Source organism: Pezoporus wallicus, unplaced genomic scaffold, assembly GCF_028554395.1.
Source record: "Pezoporus wallicus isolate ANWC-B61680 ecotype Strahan unplaced genomic scaffold, APGP_CSIRO_Pwel_v1 contig_11175, whole genome shotgun sequence".
In the NCBI taxonomy this organism is placed as follows: domain Eukaryota; kingdom Metazoa; phylum Chordata; class Aves; order Psittaciformes; family Psittacidae; genus Pezoporus; species Pezoporus wallicus.
Window position 1 is genome coordinate 188,333 of NW_026641536.1, and position 19,268 is coordinate 207,600.

The following is a 19,268-nucleotide window of genomic DNA, read 5'->3' on the forward strand; positions in this document are numbered from 1 at the left end:
TCAGCACCCCCAGGAGTCCAGATGATGTGGAGATCCAAAGCTCTGTGCCAACAGAGCCCATTCCCTTTCCTTTTGGTACCTGTCACAAAATCAAACTGTAATGCTTTTTGTGCATGACTACAAATACCTTACTTTAGGCCTGAGTAATGTTTCCAGAAGCTCCTTCCTAGGTGTCTGCATTACCAGATACCGTTGACATTCGGAGTGTTTGTGAAGTAAGTTGTCGTTACAGTTGGGTGTCTTTGTCCCCTTATTTTAACTTGACTCGGTGGAACTATTTGGAAGGAGTGGAATGAAAAGCTCACAGTTTGGACATACGGCATACTTCATTAATGTTGTACAGTTTTGGTTACTTTCACATCTGCTATATATGAATGTTCTAAGTAAAAGGAGGTTTTAGGAAAAAAATATCAATTACTGGCCAGTGTTAGGCCATGTTTAATTGTACAGGTCTTGCATTTTACATCTGTTAAGTTGATGTATTTACATACTTACAGATCTATTAAGTAGTATCTTACGAGCTACACTTGGAGTAGCAGGGGCTGAGAAAGGAAACCTGGAAGCAAACACTTTAGCTGTTTGTAGAAAGACAGTTTTTGAAGCCCAAGGGTTACAGTTGCTGAGGTTCATAAGTGCTCCCTTCACACTGTACTTCTGGGGTTTAGTGCACCCTGCATATTAGCAAAGAAGCTCTGGATGGTTTAAATTCCAGTAGGGAGTGCTAAACATTTAGTTAAAGCTTGTGCAGTTTCTTTGGTTTAAAACCTTTTTGCTTTGCCATGTCAGAATGTATTCCTACTGCTACAACTGAACAAAAGCTTGGTTTAAGAAAACTGCTGGGTTCACCACTGGTAACATGTGTAACATTAAAAAGGGAGGCTTTATGAGGGACCAAGCTGTCATTCTAAATGTCAGCATCTGTTTTGTAAGAAAGAAAGTTTTTCCACTCAACCGTAGTGTTTAACTTGACATTTGAAGGCAGAAAGATACCCTGGATGCATTCAGGCTGTTGGTTAAGAACAGAAAGGGACAGAGGCACTGGAATGGAACATTGTGAAGGGAAAGAGTGAAAACTCAAGTGAATAATGGTGAGTAGTCAGATTAGGATAAAATGTGAAATTGCATTTTCCTTTAGATGTCCACGCATATCCACAAATAGTCTCAAAGAGATGAATGAATACAAACTTCCCACTGTGATAGTCACCACATAACCAACATATTTACTAGTGCCTTGGTAAATTACAACTAGAGGCAAGTATGTTCCTGTCAGTGGGTGAAGGAACTTGCCTGGCTTTGGTGTTAATTGGGACTGCTGAGTTCAGAACAGGAGCCACATAAGCTCCTGTTTCTGGAAATGGACAGTGTGGGTACAGCACTTGCCTGCTGTCAAGGGCAGTATTTAGCCATTGACTCAAAGGAATGCATCCAAACAGGAAGAAAAACATATTTCCCTTGAAAATACTTCACATTTTGTCAAATTATCTTACATTTCAGCACAAGCTTTTGGTCACCAAGGCAAAAAAGTGAAAGGAATGCCTCTTTCTGTGCTGTATGTTTCCTGGTTTCTGGCATTCATGTGAATTTTAGATCCTTCTTACTTGGAAAGCCCTTTGCTAAATGGTGCTGCTGTTTTGGTGTATTCTGTGGAGCAGTTTTCTTGGGTTGAAATAATTGGAGAGCACTGCAGAATAAACAAGTCTGCAGTGGCATCTCCTAGAGTGGAATTGGAGAGACTTAGAGAAAGAAAAGAATTGAGGCTTATGCATTAGCATCAGCAGAACAATCTGGAAAGTCACCCAAGACCTGACAATAAATATCCACAATTTCCATTCACAAATCTACTTGCTTGGAATTAGGTGGGATAAGTTGAAAGCGTATGTGCACCAGAAATGAACAAAAGCTTTATTCAAAACAGACGTGGCTGTTGGAATGTACCAGGACAAATCACCAGACTGCACATTCTGTGGGGTTTTATAGTATTTTTTGGTTCTCTTACTAGTATTTTTAGTTCATAAAAATAGCAGCAAAGAAGAAACTGGTGTAGTGGAACAGGAACCAGCAGTTGTCTATTTGCATCTTTCTAAAGCAGCAGTGGCAGGAGCTGCTGGCCAGGGCACTGACTGCATCTGTTTGTGCCACAGGGGCGATGGGGTTGGGCAGCCTTTTGGGCATTGGTTTTGTTAGTCCTAGTGGTGATGAAGGTGAGCACAAACGACATCTGTACTGAGGAACGAGGACACGGTACCTTGTGTTATGCATATACCCAGTAAGAGTCCTTGGTAGGGTCCGTGTATGTGTTTGTTTCTCTTGCATGTATCGGGAACACCATCTTTTAAGTTGTCTTTCCATTTGCTTTCACTCCACATTATTTCACCTGAGATTGTGTTAAAAGGTTTCTTTACATCCTTAATTTTCTGACCTGTATCAAGGAGTGGCCTTGAATTACCACAGTGATAAAGCTGGGAGTAGATAGTGTTTGAGCATGCTCGCAAGTAGCCATTTTTCGTTCTGAGACCAAATATAAAGATGTAGGCAATGTTTCTGACATACAAAATGAAAATCTGTGCTACATATTGTATTTCTACTAGTTTTGTGTCTTACTAGAATTACTTGCCACATCCTCCTCTGAGGAATAAATACACAGGCATCAGCTTCTTTGAGGTTACTCCACGTGTTTAAAATGGTAGAAATACTAAACCATGTGGTTGGTCAGGAGTGTTTGTCCACTGCGAGGTTTTATTTTCAAATTAGAAGGTAAGGCATTGCTCATTGCTTTAAAGCAAATACCAGTAAGCGGTATTTCAAGGCACATTAGTTGAGGTTCATATTTATGTAGTAATTACAGGCTTATGTAAAGTGAGGGACCTTGTGGTGAAGTACATACTAAGGTGCTGCTGGGCTCTGTACCTGCTTCTAGACAGACCTTCCCTTTGTCATTGTCGGTGAGGTTTTCTGCTCAGCCCTAGTCCAGTGTCTGTAGATGGGAGCCCAGGGCCTGCTGGGATGGGGTTTTACACTTGTGCTGTCCTTTTGCCCTTCCACTGAACTCTTTTCATTTCAGTCATGAGCAAACAGTCAGTGCCTGAACTAACAACCCTGCAATCCTCCAAAGCACGCCTCGCTTACAGTACCAAACAAAGGGAGGCCCGCGTGGGCCGGCCCAAGCCAAGGAATGCAGCTTCGAGGTTCTGCTCCATAAATTTAACCAGCACGACAAAAAGGAGATAATATGAGCCTTAGTGATGATCTGAAAGGGGGAGGTTTGTGTCCCATTGATTGCGGTCTGGCCTATTGCCAGGCCCCAAGCCTGACCGACAGTTGAACCATATCGTTAAGGCGTGTAATACAGCTCAAGTCTTGTACAGCAGCCAATGAGTACATATCCAGAGGGCAAAAGTTTATAAAGAGTTGAGGCTGTCCTGTTTAACCCTCTCACGCTGCATGTAATATATACGGCTGCCATTCAGAAATAGTCACATTGCTATAAAAATGTAAACCTTCAACTTTCTTTACTTGGGAAAAAAAAAAAATCCATGTGTGTGTGATTTGGAGCATGCAGCAGATTTATAAAGTGATCCGAGAAAACTGAGTTTTATTTAAAAGAGAAAAAATCAATCCAACCCACTTTTTTTTTCCAGTACTACTTCACCCATAGTTACTTCTTAGTTCAAAGATGTCTTCTGGGTTGTTCTACAAACTCTTTCGTACAGATGGAGCTATTTATTGCCTTGATGTCACCTCATTTAGCATGTGGCTGGTATTTATATAGATGATTTTATCACCTAATGTTGGTGTTAACATGTGGAATTCTCTGTATCAGTTCTGTAAGTACAGACAGTTGATTTGAATTTTCTTGCAACTGCTGACTTTAAAAATCAAAACAATTCTGAGTAGCTTGGTTAGGTAAAGCTTGTGCTGGAGGACTCTGCTGTGCTGGCTGCAGCCTGGTTGTACTAACTGAGAAGTATATAAAAGAGTCTGAAGAGAAAACACCTGGAGTCATCACAGTTCCTTTCACACAGCAGCTTTGTGCACACCTAGCAGCTGATGTCCTGGTTTGATTGTTTGCATTCTTCCCAAAGTGGGGAAAGCACAATGCTTTCCCAGAAAGGTAGGAGTACAATAAGGAAACATTCCTGTTACACTTCAAGTAAAGTGGCTGTGTTTGCATTTACATCACATGGGCATTAGCACTGATGGGTTTTGAGGGGACTATTATAAAAGGGACCATTATAAACATCAGTACAGAAGTTAGACCAACACTCCATCTATTCCACTGCCCTGCCTGCCAGCAGACTGTACTCAAGTTTTAAATCCTCCCTGCCCTGTGCCCTGAGGCACCATAATAATGCCATGGCCCTGGGCACTTTAATCTTCACCAAGGCATGTTGAGCTCCTGTTTTTCAGATGGGTGTTCCCAAGCAATCCCTGGTAGGAGCTGTACCTTTTACACTGAATCAGGAGGTGAATGGGAGCATTTTGCAACATGTTTTGAGACAGGAAAGTTGAAGGTGACAACTCTTGTCATCACTGTGATGACTCTGCCAAGACACGCAGTCTGGGAAAGAGGGATAACAGCGTTTACAGTGTTATATTTTGTAAACTCCTTAAGTTTGATGGTATCAAAGTGCTTGAAAAGGTGTTTGTTTGCTGCACAGCCATTAGTCAGAGGGGGAGGAAGTGTCAAAAGATGCACAGGGTGGCTGGTGGAAGTGCCAGGCAGTTGGCTGGGATGCAGGCACACACAACTTACCTATATCTTGGATTTGTAACACAGACACTGTGAGAATGTGCTGTTTGGGTGAGTGCAGCTGCTGCACTGCTGGTTTTAAAGAAGTTACGCTTGAGGTTGCAGTTAAGTTCCTCTCACTTCCTTTTGAACTTGAAGCCCAAAGAGGTTGTACACAGTCATACACCCAAGGAACAGTTTTCAGTATAGTTTTGATGTTGTATACAAAGGAAAAGGGGACAGGGAAGAAGAGCTACATCCCTATGTTGGCAGGAATGGCCTACATGATAAACAGTTGCTTCCTCAGCATGCTGCAGTTCTCCTGAAGGTATATTGGGTCAAATAAAGGTCTTGAGCATCTGAGCTGGTAGATCCCTCAGAAGAGGAGGGATTTGACTGTAAGTGGGAGGTTTTAACCCTAGGCACTATTTATTTGCATGTTTCTGCCTGAAACTAGCAGTTTGGGAACACATTTAACAGGCACAATATATTCCATGCATTTGCTGGAATAAACGCATATAAGCTTCCTCAGATATGAAGTCAGCAGGGAGCTGTCTGGCTTACGATTTTACACATTCTTGCATCTAACTGAGACGTTCTAATGCCCAATCCAACACTCAAGCTGCCTGCGCTGCATGTGTTTTTAACACACCTCAAAAGCATCTGTGTCCAAGACAGTGACTGAATTCCGCCAGAGCTCTGGGTTCAGGAGCCAGGTCTTCCAGAGATTATCTGCCTGGTGGGAACTGCTCCCCCAAAGTCCAGTGCTGGGCAGGACGCAACTGCACTTAACCCTTTGCAATGCATAACCACCCTCTGCCAGCAGAGCCACATGAAACCTACATGGTCATGGGTTTTGTTTGAGGTTAGGCCCAAGTCATTTAATGCTCTCAGATGCAGACAGCTAGCACATAAACCCCAATGCTGCCTGTCCCCTTATGCTCAGTAAATTCAGGGGATGTTCCCTCTTACTGCAAAGGTTATTTCTGTTATTTGAAACAAAATCATGGAAATAGTGGGGTTTTAGTAAAGGGGTGATATGAAATCTTAGACCAAATTAGAAGTGGCATATGTTTGTTTTCATTTGTTTTCTATATGCCCCTGTGGTGTGACCGCATCAGGTGTAGTTTTTTGCTGTGATGGCTGAACTCTCAGGTTCATTTTTAAGGTATATATTGTTTAGCATTTAATTGATTGTGGCACTTTTGAGTATGCTTTATACTGAGCCCTCCCATTACATGTCTGTGAGACAAGTACCATCTTCATTCTGTGTTCTGTGGACATGACGTGCATGTGATGGCGGTACTTAAGGCTGCAGGTGCATTCCAGTTCTGAACCCCAGCAACTGCAGCATGTATTTTAGTTGTTGCATACCTTGTGATAGAAGATGGAAGGCCATTCCTCCTTGAACTTACTAAGGCAAGTCCCTTCTTAAGGTCTGAACTGCAGTAAAGCCTTCGGCAAAGCACTCCCTGTATTTATGAAGCAGGCTTTTTCCAGAGCCAAGTAAGTAACATTGATATTACATCTTGAAAATACTAGCAGCCATGGAATTGTTTCATCGGCTTCTATTACCTGCCAGGTTTCCTTTGTTTGAACTAAGGTTAGCTTATAATTATTTCAAGGGATAGAAATTGTTCCCAGGCTGGCAGTCTGTACACCAGTTACAGCCCAGAACAGCCTTTCATCAAATTTTATACAAACCTGAAAAAACAAGTTTGCAATGGAAACCCTCACAGAATCTGAGCTGTTCCAGAACCACTAAGTTACTGCTTTGAATGGGCTGGGGTGATGAGGTGGCTAAACTGGAACACCTTTATGAATGTGATGAGTCAATGACAGTTGTTGGAAGCTGTGGCAGCAAGAACTAGATCTCACTGGAAGACTTCATTGCCAGAGAGTGTGGGGCAGAGCCCTGTGGCCACAGAGCTCTTTGAAGGGCCTATGTGCCTGATCTGCCCGCTGGTGTCTGCAGCTGGAATGGACTGGAGGCTTGGTGCCAGACATGCAGTACAGGTACAGCAGGTGAAGCCTCTTCAATTAAATACTAGTGTCAGGCACCAGAACTGCATCTCCTGGCACTGACAGCTGTTTGTAGAGGATCTGGGGTGTTCTTGCACTCTGCTGATCATGGATCAAGGTCTGTACACATGCTCAAGTTGGGCTCTTTGGTCAGGTCTGTAGTTGCCAGTGCTGCTCTCTTACCAAGGACAGACAGGAAATCCCACAGATACATGTTTTAAATGGACAGTTGTAGTGATACTGTGTTTGACATCAGAATTGTCTTGTCTGCTTTTCTTCCTCAGGAGATGTTGCTAAATTTCCTAAAGTTGCTTTATTCTGGGTGCGATACTGGGGAAATGAAAGATAGACATCTGAATATCATTTTGGAAGTGCAGTGTTTTGTTTCACACACTGTCATCTTTGATAATACAAAGTTTGATAGCTTCTAATTTATTTTTTTTTAATGGCTTTGTCAAAAGTACACTTTGAGAAAATTGTTTGGGTCCAAAACGCTTAAAAGATGAGTAACAGTTACTGTTCTCAAAGCCACTGTGTATGCATCTCAGCAAGAATCACATCTATAAACCTGACAGTGTAAACCTGACATGGTGACATTAGTGAAGGAACAAGAATAAGCAATTCTGTAAAACATGTGATGTCTTGTGTAGTTTTTTGGTCACAGTTGGTAAATAATTATCACCGGTAATGCCTGAACAACTTCCTTACCTCAGTAGGTTGCGATCTGTTTGATTACAGAACAGCAGAATCACAGGAGTTGTGTGAGGTGTTACGCAGAAGGCAGCCAGTGAACACCGTGAGCTGCTGTTAGTGTGCCTGGAGTTATCTGCAGTGATTCTCCAGCGTTCAGCTTGGTCTGAACAGTGAAGAACTGAGTGTGTGCCTCAACGTTCTGACACCAGTTCCAATCTCTGTGTCTTCATTCAGCAGTGCTCTACCCTGCTGTGACTAGTAGACATGAGGGCATTTCTGTCTTGTGTTGCCTTTGTGTGCTTATTAAAAAAGAATCAGCAAATCTGGTGAGTGCATGTTTAATGTAACACAGATGTGGGCACACCACCGTCTGCTTTACAAATCTGCAGCTTTTTTATTTCATCAGTGTTGCTTATTATTTGCAGAACGTAACTTGAGACAGTAGAACAAAGTTTTAGATTGAAAAAATCAAGTTGTGTGGAATGTTTTTAGCTGTCCAGACCAAACAGAGCAGTTTGCCAAAGGGGGTGATGGACTAAATCAGTGCAGTTTAAGCTCATGCTAGTGGCACCTGGTTGAAAGCAGCTGACCTTATCACTAAGGTGAGGATTATCTTTTATCGCCAGGGTGAATACTTAGAGGCAAGAGGAGCAGTGGGGACAGTAAGCACTATACTCTTCAAGTACTTCTTCCTTTTAAAAACAAAAACTAAACCTAAACCCAACCACAACCAAACCCACAAGACAGAAACTGCCAAATCCGCTGTGGTGTTGTCTATTTGTAGGATTGCTACTTGCTCTCTGACCTGCTTCTGAGCCAGATATTACAAACCAGTGTTCGCTGATGTTCTGGTTTCTTCAGAATAGGTCTGACCAAAAGGCCCTGTTCTTTCCTCATTTTTACAGGAGTCTTTTCCTGCAGTGCTTCAGATACCTCTTCTCATGGTACTGCAGCACACTTGAGCTTTTGTCTGGAAGCTGGTTAATGTAAAACCCATTCTACAGCATTGGTGCTAACTCCTATATGGACAGTTATCCAACTTTCCTGAATGCATCATAGGAAAGTGTCCAATTAAAAAGTTATTGATTAGCCAACAGTTAATTAACAACTACATTATCTGACCTGCTCTGGAAACTATTGAGAGAGAAACCTGATGGGTTAATGGCTGGACTCGATCTTAAAGGTCCTTTCCAACCTAAATGATTCTATTACACTTCAGATACTCGCTCTTGAAATTTGTCACTAGAAGCTACAGGTGCTGTAGAGGTTTAACAGCCTGTGGGGACTTCTTGGCTAAGTGAAACTGCCATTTTACTGCTTTTGGAAGTTAGGAAGTAGAACAAGCAGCAAGAAGTGAATTACACTGCTTGGAGCTCTTTAATTTCTTTGGCCCTTTGCCTCAACATTTTTGCATTTCATGAAGCAAGCACATACTTTTGTTTACTACTAAGAATCCAACAGGTAAAACAGGCACTTATTCCCCTCTGGTGTAGGTTTGGAACAATACCATACAACCGTACCTGGCACAGCTGGATCCTAGTTAGAGCTAAAAAATCTAAGGGGCAGGAGAGGTGACTTGCTCCAAAGTTGTACTACTTACTAATGAAGTGCTAACCACTGCGCACAGCTGGTACTCAGCAGAAGTCGTACCTGGGTTGTGGAAATCATCTAGTGTTTAGGTAACCCTGATTCAGAGAAAGGCTACAAATGGAAGAATACAAGTAATACTAAGTATCTTTATGCTGCAAATTGCAGTTTTCAGACTGATATTTTTTAGCTTAGATGCATAACATTGTACTTAATAAACATCTAGCCAAAAGCAAAGTGGTGCAGTGGGACAGGTAGAACAATGAGAACATCTGTCAGCAGAGGGAAAACTGAAAATTTGACTAACAACATATTGCTGGCACTATTAACGACAGCATTTGTTATGGTTTTTGAAGCCCTTGCTCTGTTCCACATTCTTTTAGTTGGAGAATTTCCACTTTTCAGTTCATCCTCCCTGCTGACAAACTGACTTTTCTCTCTTAGCATAACCGTAGTTTAGCTGAAGTCAAGAGTGTTCTGTCTCTCCTGGTTTCTCTCAAAGAGGATCACTGGTAAGCGCTACTTCTGAGCTGCTGGGGTTCACTATGCAGGTTAGGGATGCAATAACCTCGTAAACAAAATCAGAACTTACCAGATAGTCATAATGTATTAAAGAAATTGGCTGATGTTTTCCTCTGCTGTGCGGCACAGTCAGTATCTTTGGCTTCTATTCCTTGTTTGCAAAATGCCTGGTTGATACCAGACAGAGCTGGGACAGCCAAAACACCAAGAGGCCCATCTTGCAGGGGGAGAGCAGCAAATGTGATGCTAAATCATGAATGACATATAAGAGATGGTGTTCCAGTAATGCTTACTGCAGCCAAGAAGGGAAGGGGCAAACCACCCCCGTCCTCCCCCAAGTCTGTTGCCATTGAAAGGCGAACATGTCAAAGACTCGAAGGAAAACAAATAGTAAAAGGGTACCTGGGTTGCAGGTCTGGGACAGGGCAGCTGAAAGGGAAAGGTGACACAGAAACAAGACTCTGGAGGAAGCACCAGCAGAAAGCAAAGCTTAGAAGGCAGCTGCTCCTATGTGCTAGTGCCAGGCAGCTTAGAAAGAAAAATGTGACCTAACGTGGGATTTTTGTCCTGTCTTTTGATGGAAAAGGATGGGAGCAGTTCACTGCACAGGGTTTGTACAAAGATTCAAGATGGGAATTGGAGAGCACTAATCACAATTGGTGCATTTGGCTTGGAAAGTTCCTAACACCGGTAGCCTGACAGAGATATGAAAAAGCACACAGCAGACCCAGGGTGATGCTGTTTGGAATGGACAGAGAATAAAGCAGGGCTCGGCAGCCTGGAAACACAGTTCTTCAGGGGTAGGGTGTTCCAGAAGCTTAAAGGAATTCAGAGTGTTATTTTTTAACAAAATACTGCTAAGGGAGGAACCTAGCCTGTAGTTCTTCAGCACCGGGGCCAGTATCAACCTCTCATGTTTGTTAGGCCACACATATGTCTCTTCCTGTCATTTTTAATAGATGCTCAAGAAAGGTAAGTTATCCTAAATCCTACTGCAGAGCCTCTAGTTAATGTGGATTTTTCTTTTGTCTTAGCTGCATGTTCCTATTTCTATAACTCTTCAATGCTTTGAAATAAACATGAGCTTTATCTAGGTTGATGCAATGTTGTTTTCTATAGAGCAGTGAGAAAAAACAGATCAGTAAAACTGTGCTGATAAATCGATCCCACATCTGCAGTGTACTCATCTTAGGTTGCTCCTTCCTATTAATTTAGCACACTGCCCCTTAACTGTAGGAGAAAAATGGGAGACATTTCTTTGAAATGTAAAACCAGAGGAACAGACACCATGTCTTCCACATCAAGTATTACAGTATCTATTTGCTGTATTTGCAAAGATCTGGTATTTCTTTGTCACACTTCAGAGTAAATAAAACTGTGTGCTAACAGATTTAAGTGGAAGGAAAAGTGCTGCTGTGGCACTGAGTCATTTTTCTGCATCTATTTTGCATGCAGGACACGAGCAGAGAGGGTTAGAAAGCCCCGCTGCTGCAGGGGACCACAAGGGCTCTTGCCCCGCTACTCAGAAAGTCAAGCAGAAGGACAAGAACAGCTCTTCAAACTGACTGACAACATCCAAGATGAGTTGTAAGTACTGACTGGCAAAGTTACTCCAAGTAGTTCTGTTTGCTGCCTTTGTATCTTGGTGTCTTTGGGGAAGAGGGACTAAAACTGTTTTACACACCCACATGCACATGCATGTTGTTTGTTTTGGGTTGATACCCATTAATTGCACAGCAGGAGCACCTAAGCACCTCCAGCCTGTCCACTGGCTGTGCACAGAGGACACTGCAGGTGCCATAGGACTCCTGCGGTTCACATAGAGGCTGGGGAAGAAGCAGAGCTTCAGTTTGTTGATTCCTGCTGCTATTAAAGTCCCTGGTCCCCTTCTATCATTACAAAAGATGAAATCTCAGTAAGTTTCTAAGTAACATGTCCATTAATAAGCATGATGCATCTCCAACCCTCCACTGATAAAACAGCATGTGTTTCAAGCCTGTGCTCTTCTTCCCCTGTAACATCCATCCAGGCATTACCAGTATCTCTTCCCTTCTCTGTCCCTTACCTCCCATTCTACACAGCCCAAGGCCTAGGTGAGTGGCTAGTGATTCCTGACAGCAGAACATGGACCACCACTGACCAGCACAGTGCTCGCTAAGGTGGCTCTGATTTAGAGACACTAACTTGGACACCTGTGGTACATGTTATTCCTGAGCTGTTAACAGCCAATGACCAAAACAACCTGCAGCTTTATTTATTTATTTGTTTTAGTATCTTAATTTCACCAGTGTCAGTGATCAGGCTCTGACAGGCTCTTGCAGGCAGCTGAAGGCAGAATCCAGTCTGCTACTTGCTTGCAGCCCTGTGATCTCACACCGTTGTTATCCTGTTTTCATCTCATTTAAGTAAGTGTCTTTATGCATACAGTCTGGGCCTTAGGCAGGGAGAAGTGAAAGAGAGCCACTTGTGACCAAAAGCATTGCCAGCTTTTAGCAAGTGCACCCATAAGCAGATCAGTGGGCTTTTGTCATCAAGTCACACTGTTAATTCACTGTGACTTTCACCATTAGGAACATCATTCAACAAGAACACAGCATTTCTTGTCATGAAAATAAGTACAAAATTATGCCTCTTTTATCCTAGCATCATAATCAGAAACACATTTAAAGACATGATTATTTGCATATTTTCCTTCAGAGTTAAATCCATAAAAGGAGGTTTAATACCTTGCTCTACTGTTCTAACTAAATGTTTCCACATTTTTTTCCAGTTAGGCTGGCTGTTTCACTTCTGGAAAATATTGTGTAATTACTTCCTGATGTTGTTAAAAACCCCACAAATTCTCCAGAGTTCTGGTTGCTTCTACTTTGTTCTACTGGATCATGTTTCATTTAATTTTTTGTTTTATTAATTTGAGATATTTTTAATAGTGTAGAAGTATGGATTTAAAAAAAAACCCAACTAGTAGTATCTTGAAGTAGTATCTTAAAAGGTTAAATACCAATTTTGAGAACTAGACACGGAGAAGAAAGAAACAGTTGGCAAGAGCAAATTGGTAATAATGCGTGACTCAAACCTGGGACAAAATGTAGAGCCTGAACACAGATCAGCTAATGTTTCTATGCTTTGCCATTAAATCAGTGACCTCTATTTCCATCCCTCAAAATACATACATGACACCAGTAAAAATCTTGTATGGAAAATTAGATTTATAATCTGTTGTTCTTACAGAGAATGTACAAACCCACAGCCCAATTACCCAGTCACTTCCACTGAGCATTACAGTAGCTTTGCAGGCTTCAGTTCTCCTCACGGATGTCCCTCCATCCATCAGCACAGCTGTGATGCTTTTGTGGATGGATAAAACCACTGCAAGCTTCTCAGCCTCCGTGTGACTGTAGCAAAAGAGAGGGACACAGTATTCAGGGTGTCTGGTCCTTTCTCTGCTGGAGAACAAGCAGAGCAAGTCAGTGCGCCATGAAGTTGCCTCTGGTTCCGCCTCTTGTAGAGGCCTAACCCAAGTCAGAGCTAGGACCTCTGCTGGATGCTGTACTTGATTTTGTATGTCTGTCCTAAGGAACAAGCCTATTATTCTGCAGGCTATAATGCTGCTCTTTTAAAAATAAGTTTTCTGTGATACTTCAAAAAAAAATATCACTCTTCATCCTACTTATTTTCAAGACAAGAACCTTACCCCAAAGTGTCTGAACTCCTGATGGAAAACTATGGGGCAATTGCTAGTTTCAGTAACTGTGTTAACATCTTCCACCTGGGTTTTTTCTGAAGCTGAAATAAATGGATTTGTCCATTTTACTTAAAAGAGCACAATTCAGTTTTCCTATTCCATGGTTTTATCCAAGGTTAGAGCTGGGCACAGTGTATTACAGGCCTTTTTTTTAATTAGAAAGGCTGTGCTCTTCTCAGCACTTCATTGACAGCGTAAGTTGTTGACTTGTGTGTGTTTGCCTTCCCCAAGTTTGTGGAAGCAAGGGCACTTGTGAGCTGACAGGGCTAGCAGGCATAGGGCAGGAAAAAAACAAGGTCAGTGCACAACACAGTCTCTCAGAGAACTAGCAATAGAAAGTTACTGGACTTATTCTTTTACACCACAAAGAAACCATGATCTGACCTTGAAATTTTTCTGGCTATTAAAATTCCATTTATAGTAATGGATTTGTTTGGATACGGCTCAGAGTAATTTGTGCAAAGTATTACTTAAATGGTAGAGTTGGCAGTAGCATTACAGACTGTAAAGCTTTTTTACCTACCAAAACCTCATGAGTAATAACAAACTGCAATGATTTCAGAGCTAGTGGAGTAGTTTGCACACGGTATTAGGACAACAGCGGACTTGCGTAAGCAACGGTTCAGAAAATAAGTCATTTTAAACCCACCTGGCAGCAGCAGCATCTTAGTTTGATTTTACAGCTATGCTTCTGCTGCTGTGGATGGAGCATTACTACTCTATGTAGCATTCTTCCATAGTTACAATTTTGTATTTAATTTTGTGAAACTTTCAGCATTTCAAGAGCCCCACTAATGAGGTTCATTTCAGTAGCAAATGGTAAGTGGGGGAGAAGCTTGTGTGTCACGTATCTACTTCACTTTATGGTTATTTTTGTTACACATTATTTGCATTACCTTTTCAGCCATCATAATTCTCAATATTCTGAACTCACTCTTTTCTACTTCTACTATTCATCACTCAGACTAATCTCTCTGGGGAAACCTGCTTGCTGCTTAACCTTTCACCCCTGTGTTAAACAGCTGATTTTTCTAGCTACTGATCCAGGCACAGCAGGTTAAACTTGTTTTTTGTTTTTAAAGGCAGGGGAGATGTGTGGTCAAAGGAAGCACAGCAGGTCTACAGTGTGTAGAAGGATAATGCTCTTGTCATAAATGTCTGCAAACCTTTCATGTATCAGCACTGGAACTGAAGTTGAGTTACAATTAAGTTTCAGTATGAGGACTTGCAGTGTTCCGATGTGAGGAAATGACTCTTCTTAAGCCTTGTTAAAGGGTATTTTTATATGCCCTTTTCATGTCCAGAGCTAGAAGCTCGACATTTAGTACTAATATTTGATTTACAGCATGATCTTTTTTAACTAAGAGTGTACTTCATCAGCTTTTTTTTTTTGAACAGTTTAAATTAAATACAGATGAATTGTACATGTTACACTATTTTTCTGAAAGCCTTTCAAAGGTCACAAAACACAACAGGTGAAGACATTTGTTAGGTTACTATATTTAGCTTCAAGCAACTAATTTTTCTTTTTTCTCTTTTTTGCAGCTTTATAGCAGTGGAGAACATAGACAGCTACTGTGTTCTCATCTCATCTAAAGCTGTTTATTTCCTGAAGAGTGGTGATTACACAGACCGTGAGGCCATATTCCTCGAAGTCAAGTATGATGATCTCTACCACTGCCTTGTTTCAAAAGACCATGGGAACGTGTACATACAGTTGACAAAGAAAGCTGTTAATACCAGTAGTGGTGTAGCTATGCCAGGCCCATCACAACAGAAACCAATGGTAAGGATCTAGCACCTACTGTTTCATTCATGTGGGGCTTTCTTTTCCCCTTTATGCCTGTAGAGGTGCCCAAGTGTTCGTAGTCATTAGTGTTTGTTTCCTGCGCTGCTTAACAATGAAAACCTTGTTCTGCCAACAGTGAAACTAGGGGCTACTGGAAAGGTTGGGGTGACAGTATGACTTGCTCCCCAAAGTCCTGAGAAAAGCTGAAGGCACAATCTAAGATACTTCCGCAGGCAGAAAAGTTACAGTAGGAAATGTCAATTTACTTGGAAAAGGCTTTTAACTTTACAATATGTACATGAAACTTAAGTACTTTCCTGCCTATTTAGTCTTCTGTTCCTATAAATACTAAGATCGGAGTGTGTCATACGTGTACAAGTCAGCCGGCACTCTTATATATAACACTCACTGCAGTAGTTGTGTGGGGGTCAGTTTTACAGGCAAGATTACAAGCTCACCCCTGACCCATGTCAGTTTACACTCCAAACAGAAGAGCCAGATAAAAAGTAGGAGGGGAAGTGAAGGAGGTAACTTAAGATGTTGCAAGATGTTTCTGCTCTCATCCTACAGTACCTATCAGTATTTACCTGTCTCTGCCTCTCAGTTCTTCCTTACTTCAGCCTGAGAAGGAATTACCACAGAAACATTTCTGTTCCTTACAGGAGACTTCAGAGCTAACCCCTTTGGTTAGTGAAGTGATAAAAATAACTGTATTCTGGTTTAGGTGACAGCACTACCACATTATGAAAAATGTTTCTGTTTGCAGGTGAATGTGAAATCTGAAGTTCTTGCAGTAAAGCTGTCTCAAGAAATAAACTATGCAAAGAGCCTTTATTATGAACAACAGCTTATGTTAAGACTCAGTGAAAATCAAGACCAATTAGAGCTGGACTCTTGAACCTCTTTCTACTGCTAGAGTGAACTGCAATTACTGGTCTGGAGCTGATGGTATTCTGTCACTAGAGAAAGTCCTATATGGTAAGGAAATTGATTGTAGTATTCAGCTAAATGGATCACTGTGTGATGTAAGATGTGTGTGTAAGAAAAGGGAGGTGGGCGTGGTGGGCTTGCTTTCTTTTTTTAAGCATTAGTTATATAACAAAGATATAGTTGAAATGCATTTGGTTCTGGGACATGCCCTGTATTTTGCTAACATGTATATATGTAAAAGAGTTCCATGTAAATAAGAAAGTACAGACAGTACAGGGTGTTGGTATAATTAGAAGTCTGTTTACTGTGTAAAGAAATTAAAGGAGCTATCAGAGTCTTACTGCACTACCTGAAACTAGCCATTGTGTCTCTTCTTTGTCTCTTGAGAAAGCTGATTTTTACAGTGCAGGAACATAGATAAATGTTTAAAAGGTAAATTAACAGTTAAATTGCAACTGTTGGTACATGGCTGTCCTGTGGGTTGGAGCTTTAGCTCTGTGATTAGGGTGCATTGGTTAGGGTTGGTTTCCTTAAATGCACATCTACCTGCTGCTCGCTGAAATGTCATCGTCATTTTTAACAAAAAACCCTGCATTTTGTTAAATGTTGCAAAGAGGACTCACTAATTCAGTTACATTTTCAAACTATTAAGACAATAAAAAGCTGATTCTGCTCCAAAACCAGCACTCATCCCTTGCAAAGTCGCACTACTGAAGACCCCTGCTCCTCAGCTGCTTTTAGAGTAATTCAAGTGAGCAGCCTTGGCAACTGAAATCTTTAACTCCAGTTTTTCCCTTCATTAGGACTAGTATAGAATTCTGCTAGTATTGGGAATGCTGGGGATGAGGGGAGAGAAAACCACTGTGTCATTTTTCTTCATGACAACCTCTTCAAAGTTAAGCTTTTGAAATAATAGAAGTAACATAAAAATAACATGCTTTTTCAAATGTTGTACATCCAATTACTGTTTGTCTCATCAACATGAACCAAACAGAAGACTGAGGAATGAGTTGTACTTACATACCTGTATGCACAGAAATAAGGAGATCTCATCCATGTGTTTGCTCCCTGGAGATGGTTCAGGGCTGTGTGCAGGACAGTGTTTTGCCCTGCACAACACAGCTTTCCTACAGCGCCTAAGTAACCTACATTCCCTTTGACTCAAAGTAAGAAGCCCAACATAGCTTTATGCTCAACTTTGTTTAGCTTTTAATATGCTTTTGCAAAGGCATACAGAAATACTTTTAAACTGCAAGTTAGAATGAAACCAGTTCCCACCTCCTGTAAAGTGAGAAGTGGAGGATTGTGTAAGGAGAAAATGTTGCATCAGCAGATGTGTGTTTAGTGTGTGACTGGAAATTAAATCCATAAGGTCCATTACACAAATGAAACTGGTTTAATGCAATACTTTTGTCTACTTCTCCACATATTTTTTAAGTAAAATGCAGAATTCAACCAGTGCATTGGCTCAACAGTGCTTTAACATGTCAGTCTCATTGGACGCCACTGCCAAAGTCCCTGCTTCTCTCCCCTGTAATACTCTTTTTTAATGCAGCAAGTATCAAGCTGCTAAAGATGGTATGTAGATGGAAAAGGAAAATAAAAAGTAATTTACAGCTCTGTGTGGAGAATTTACAGGCAAATGGCTTGAATACTTAAGTTTTGTAACAACTGAGTAAGGAGCTGATGTGCAAACATCTGAAGAACAGTGTGAGAGTACACCCTTTGAGCTACCTGACCTCAGGGAACCACAACAGAGAATGGATCTAATTTGTGTAGCTGTTTATTTCTTTTGGACTGTGCTTAACCTGTTCTTTTGACTGCTGGAAATGATTAAGCACAACATTTAAACCTTTGAAAAGTATACCCACAAAACTAGAGTTTATGAGTACCATGGTCATAAGTGGCTTAGGTTAGCCCAGTACGTTAGGATCCTGCTCCCAGTGCTGTGCTCTTCTCAGTACAGTGGATGGAGTTCCGCACTTACTTGCCTATGGACAAGGCCAAGTTTTTCTCTTAACAATACAAGCCCAGTGCTGATGACAAGGAGCGATGTACAGAGCTGGAAGAAGCATATTGCCTCACTTAGTGTTCCAAGCCAAACTGAACCAGAACTGTTGTTTTTTTTTAAAGTGCAAATGCTGTTATTTGTTGCTGCAACCCAACTATTTTTATAGAATTTCAGAACTCTTACTGTGGACTTCCTATTGCTATTGGCACTACTACCATTATTACTCAGTGAATAAATACAACTTTCAGATTCCAGGGGCCATACTCAAAAATAGTTTTCAGAGGATGCAGAGAGTAAAGTTCACGTCTCCAGCTCAAACATAAGCAGTAAGCAGGCAAAGAAATGTAACAAATTTACTGAATAGTGCAGGTCTTCAGGGTCTGAGTCTTATGTATGCTTGCCATACTGGTTTCATTGGAGGAGGTGTGACTGCTACAGCAATGAAAGCAGATTCAATCTTCAAATTGTAGAAGCAGGGGAGGAAAAAAAATCCCTGATGAGAGACAGGAACACAGCTTTCTGACCCTGTCCCCCATCCTTAGCACATAGCCAGTACAATTCAGGGAGGACAATGCTTCCTCATGCTTTTTTGCTCAGGTCTTTATAAACAGCTGTTCACCTTCACACTCTAATAAAGATTAAATTCCCCATTAGCTTTGATTTTACCTGTATTTTTCTGAGAACTGTACAACTTGTTCTCTCTCTCCCCTGCCCAGCTTTGTTTTCTTGCTGGAGTTGCTACTGAAGGAATGTAAAACAAAGATTAATGACGTAAGAGTTATTTCACAGTAATTCTGGAGAAGTGCAGTAAATTGATTCCACCCACCCTCTTCATGTGCCCTTCCTTACAAAACCATTAATGGTGTGCAGGAACAGAAAATGACTGTAGAGAACAGGAATGAATAATTCTCTGAGAGACTGGAGTGGCAAAGCCTTCAAGACTGCTATTATATCCTCCAGTTCTGATGTCTGCGGTAAAAGCTGGACAATGCCCTGGAATGTTGGCTGTCACTGTAGGTCAAACCTAGACTTACTTACACTGCATTGCTCTGACCTAAACACTTAGGTGATCTGCCTTTGAGATGGTCTGATTCATCCAAAAGTCATTTCAGAGTGAGAAATCAGATGCCAGGGTACTTAAACTTCAATGAAAAAGCACATCTTATAAAATAAAATCCAGACATCTTTTGTGCCAGAGTTAAGGCAAACAAGACATTTCCAAAATATAATGGACGTTTCC

General features: G+C 41.3%; 1 protein-coding gene across 9 annotated transcripts in view; it reads left to right on the forward strand.

Annotated features, from left to right (window-relative positions):
• Window positions 1–18,678, forward strand: part of VPS13D (vacuolar protein sorting 13 homolog D) — a 102,020-nt gene extending 83,342 nt beyond the window's left edge. For 8 of the 9 annotated variants that reach the window (XM_057424198.1, XM_057424191.1, XM_057424193.1 and 5 more), the window contains 3 exons: window positions 11,009–11,140; window positions 14,844–15,084; window positions 15,854–16,372. In XM_057424198.1, coding sequence (XP_057280181.1) covers window positions 11,009–11,140; window positions 14,844–15,084; window positions 15,854–15,985 — 505 coding nt within the window. In that variant the 3' untranslated portion in view covers window positions 15,986–16,372. Of the gene's footprint in view, window positions 1–11,008; window positions 11,141–14,843; window positions 15,085–15,853; window positions 16,373–18,202 lie in introns of those variants that run through there. The other variant, XR_008974193.1, reaches the window with a different exon arrangement.
• Window positions 18,679–19,268: the final 590 nt, after the last annotated feature.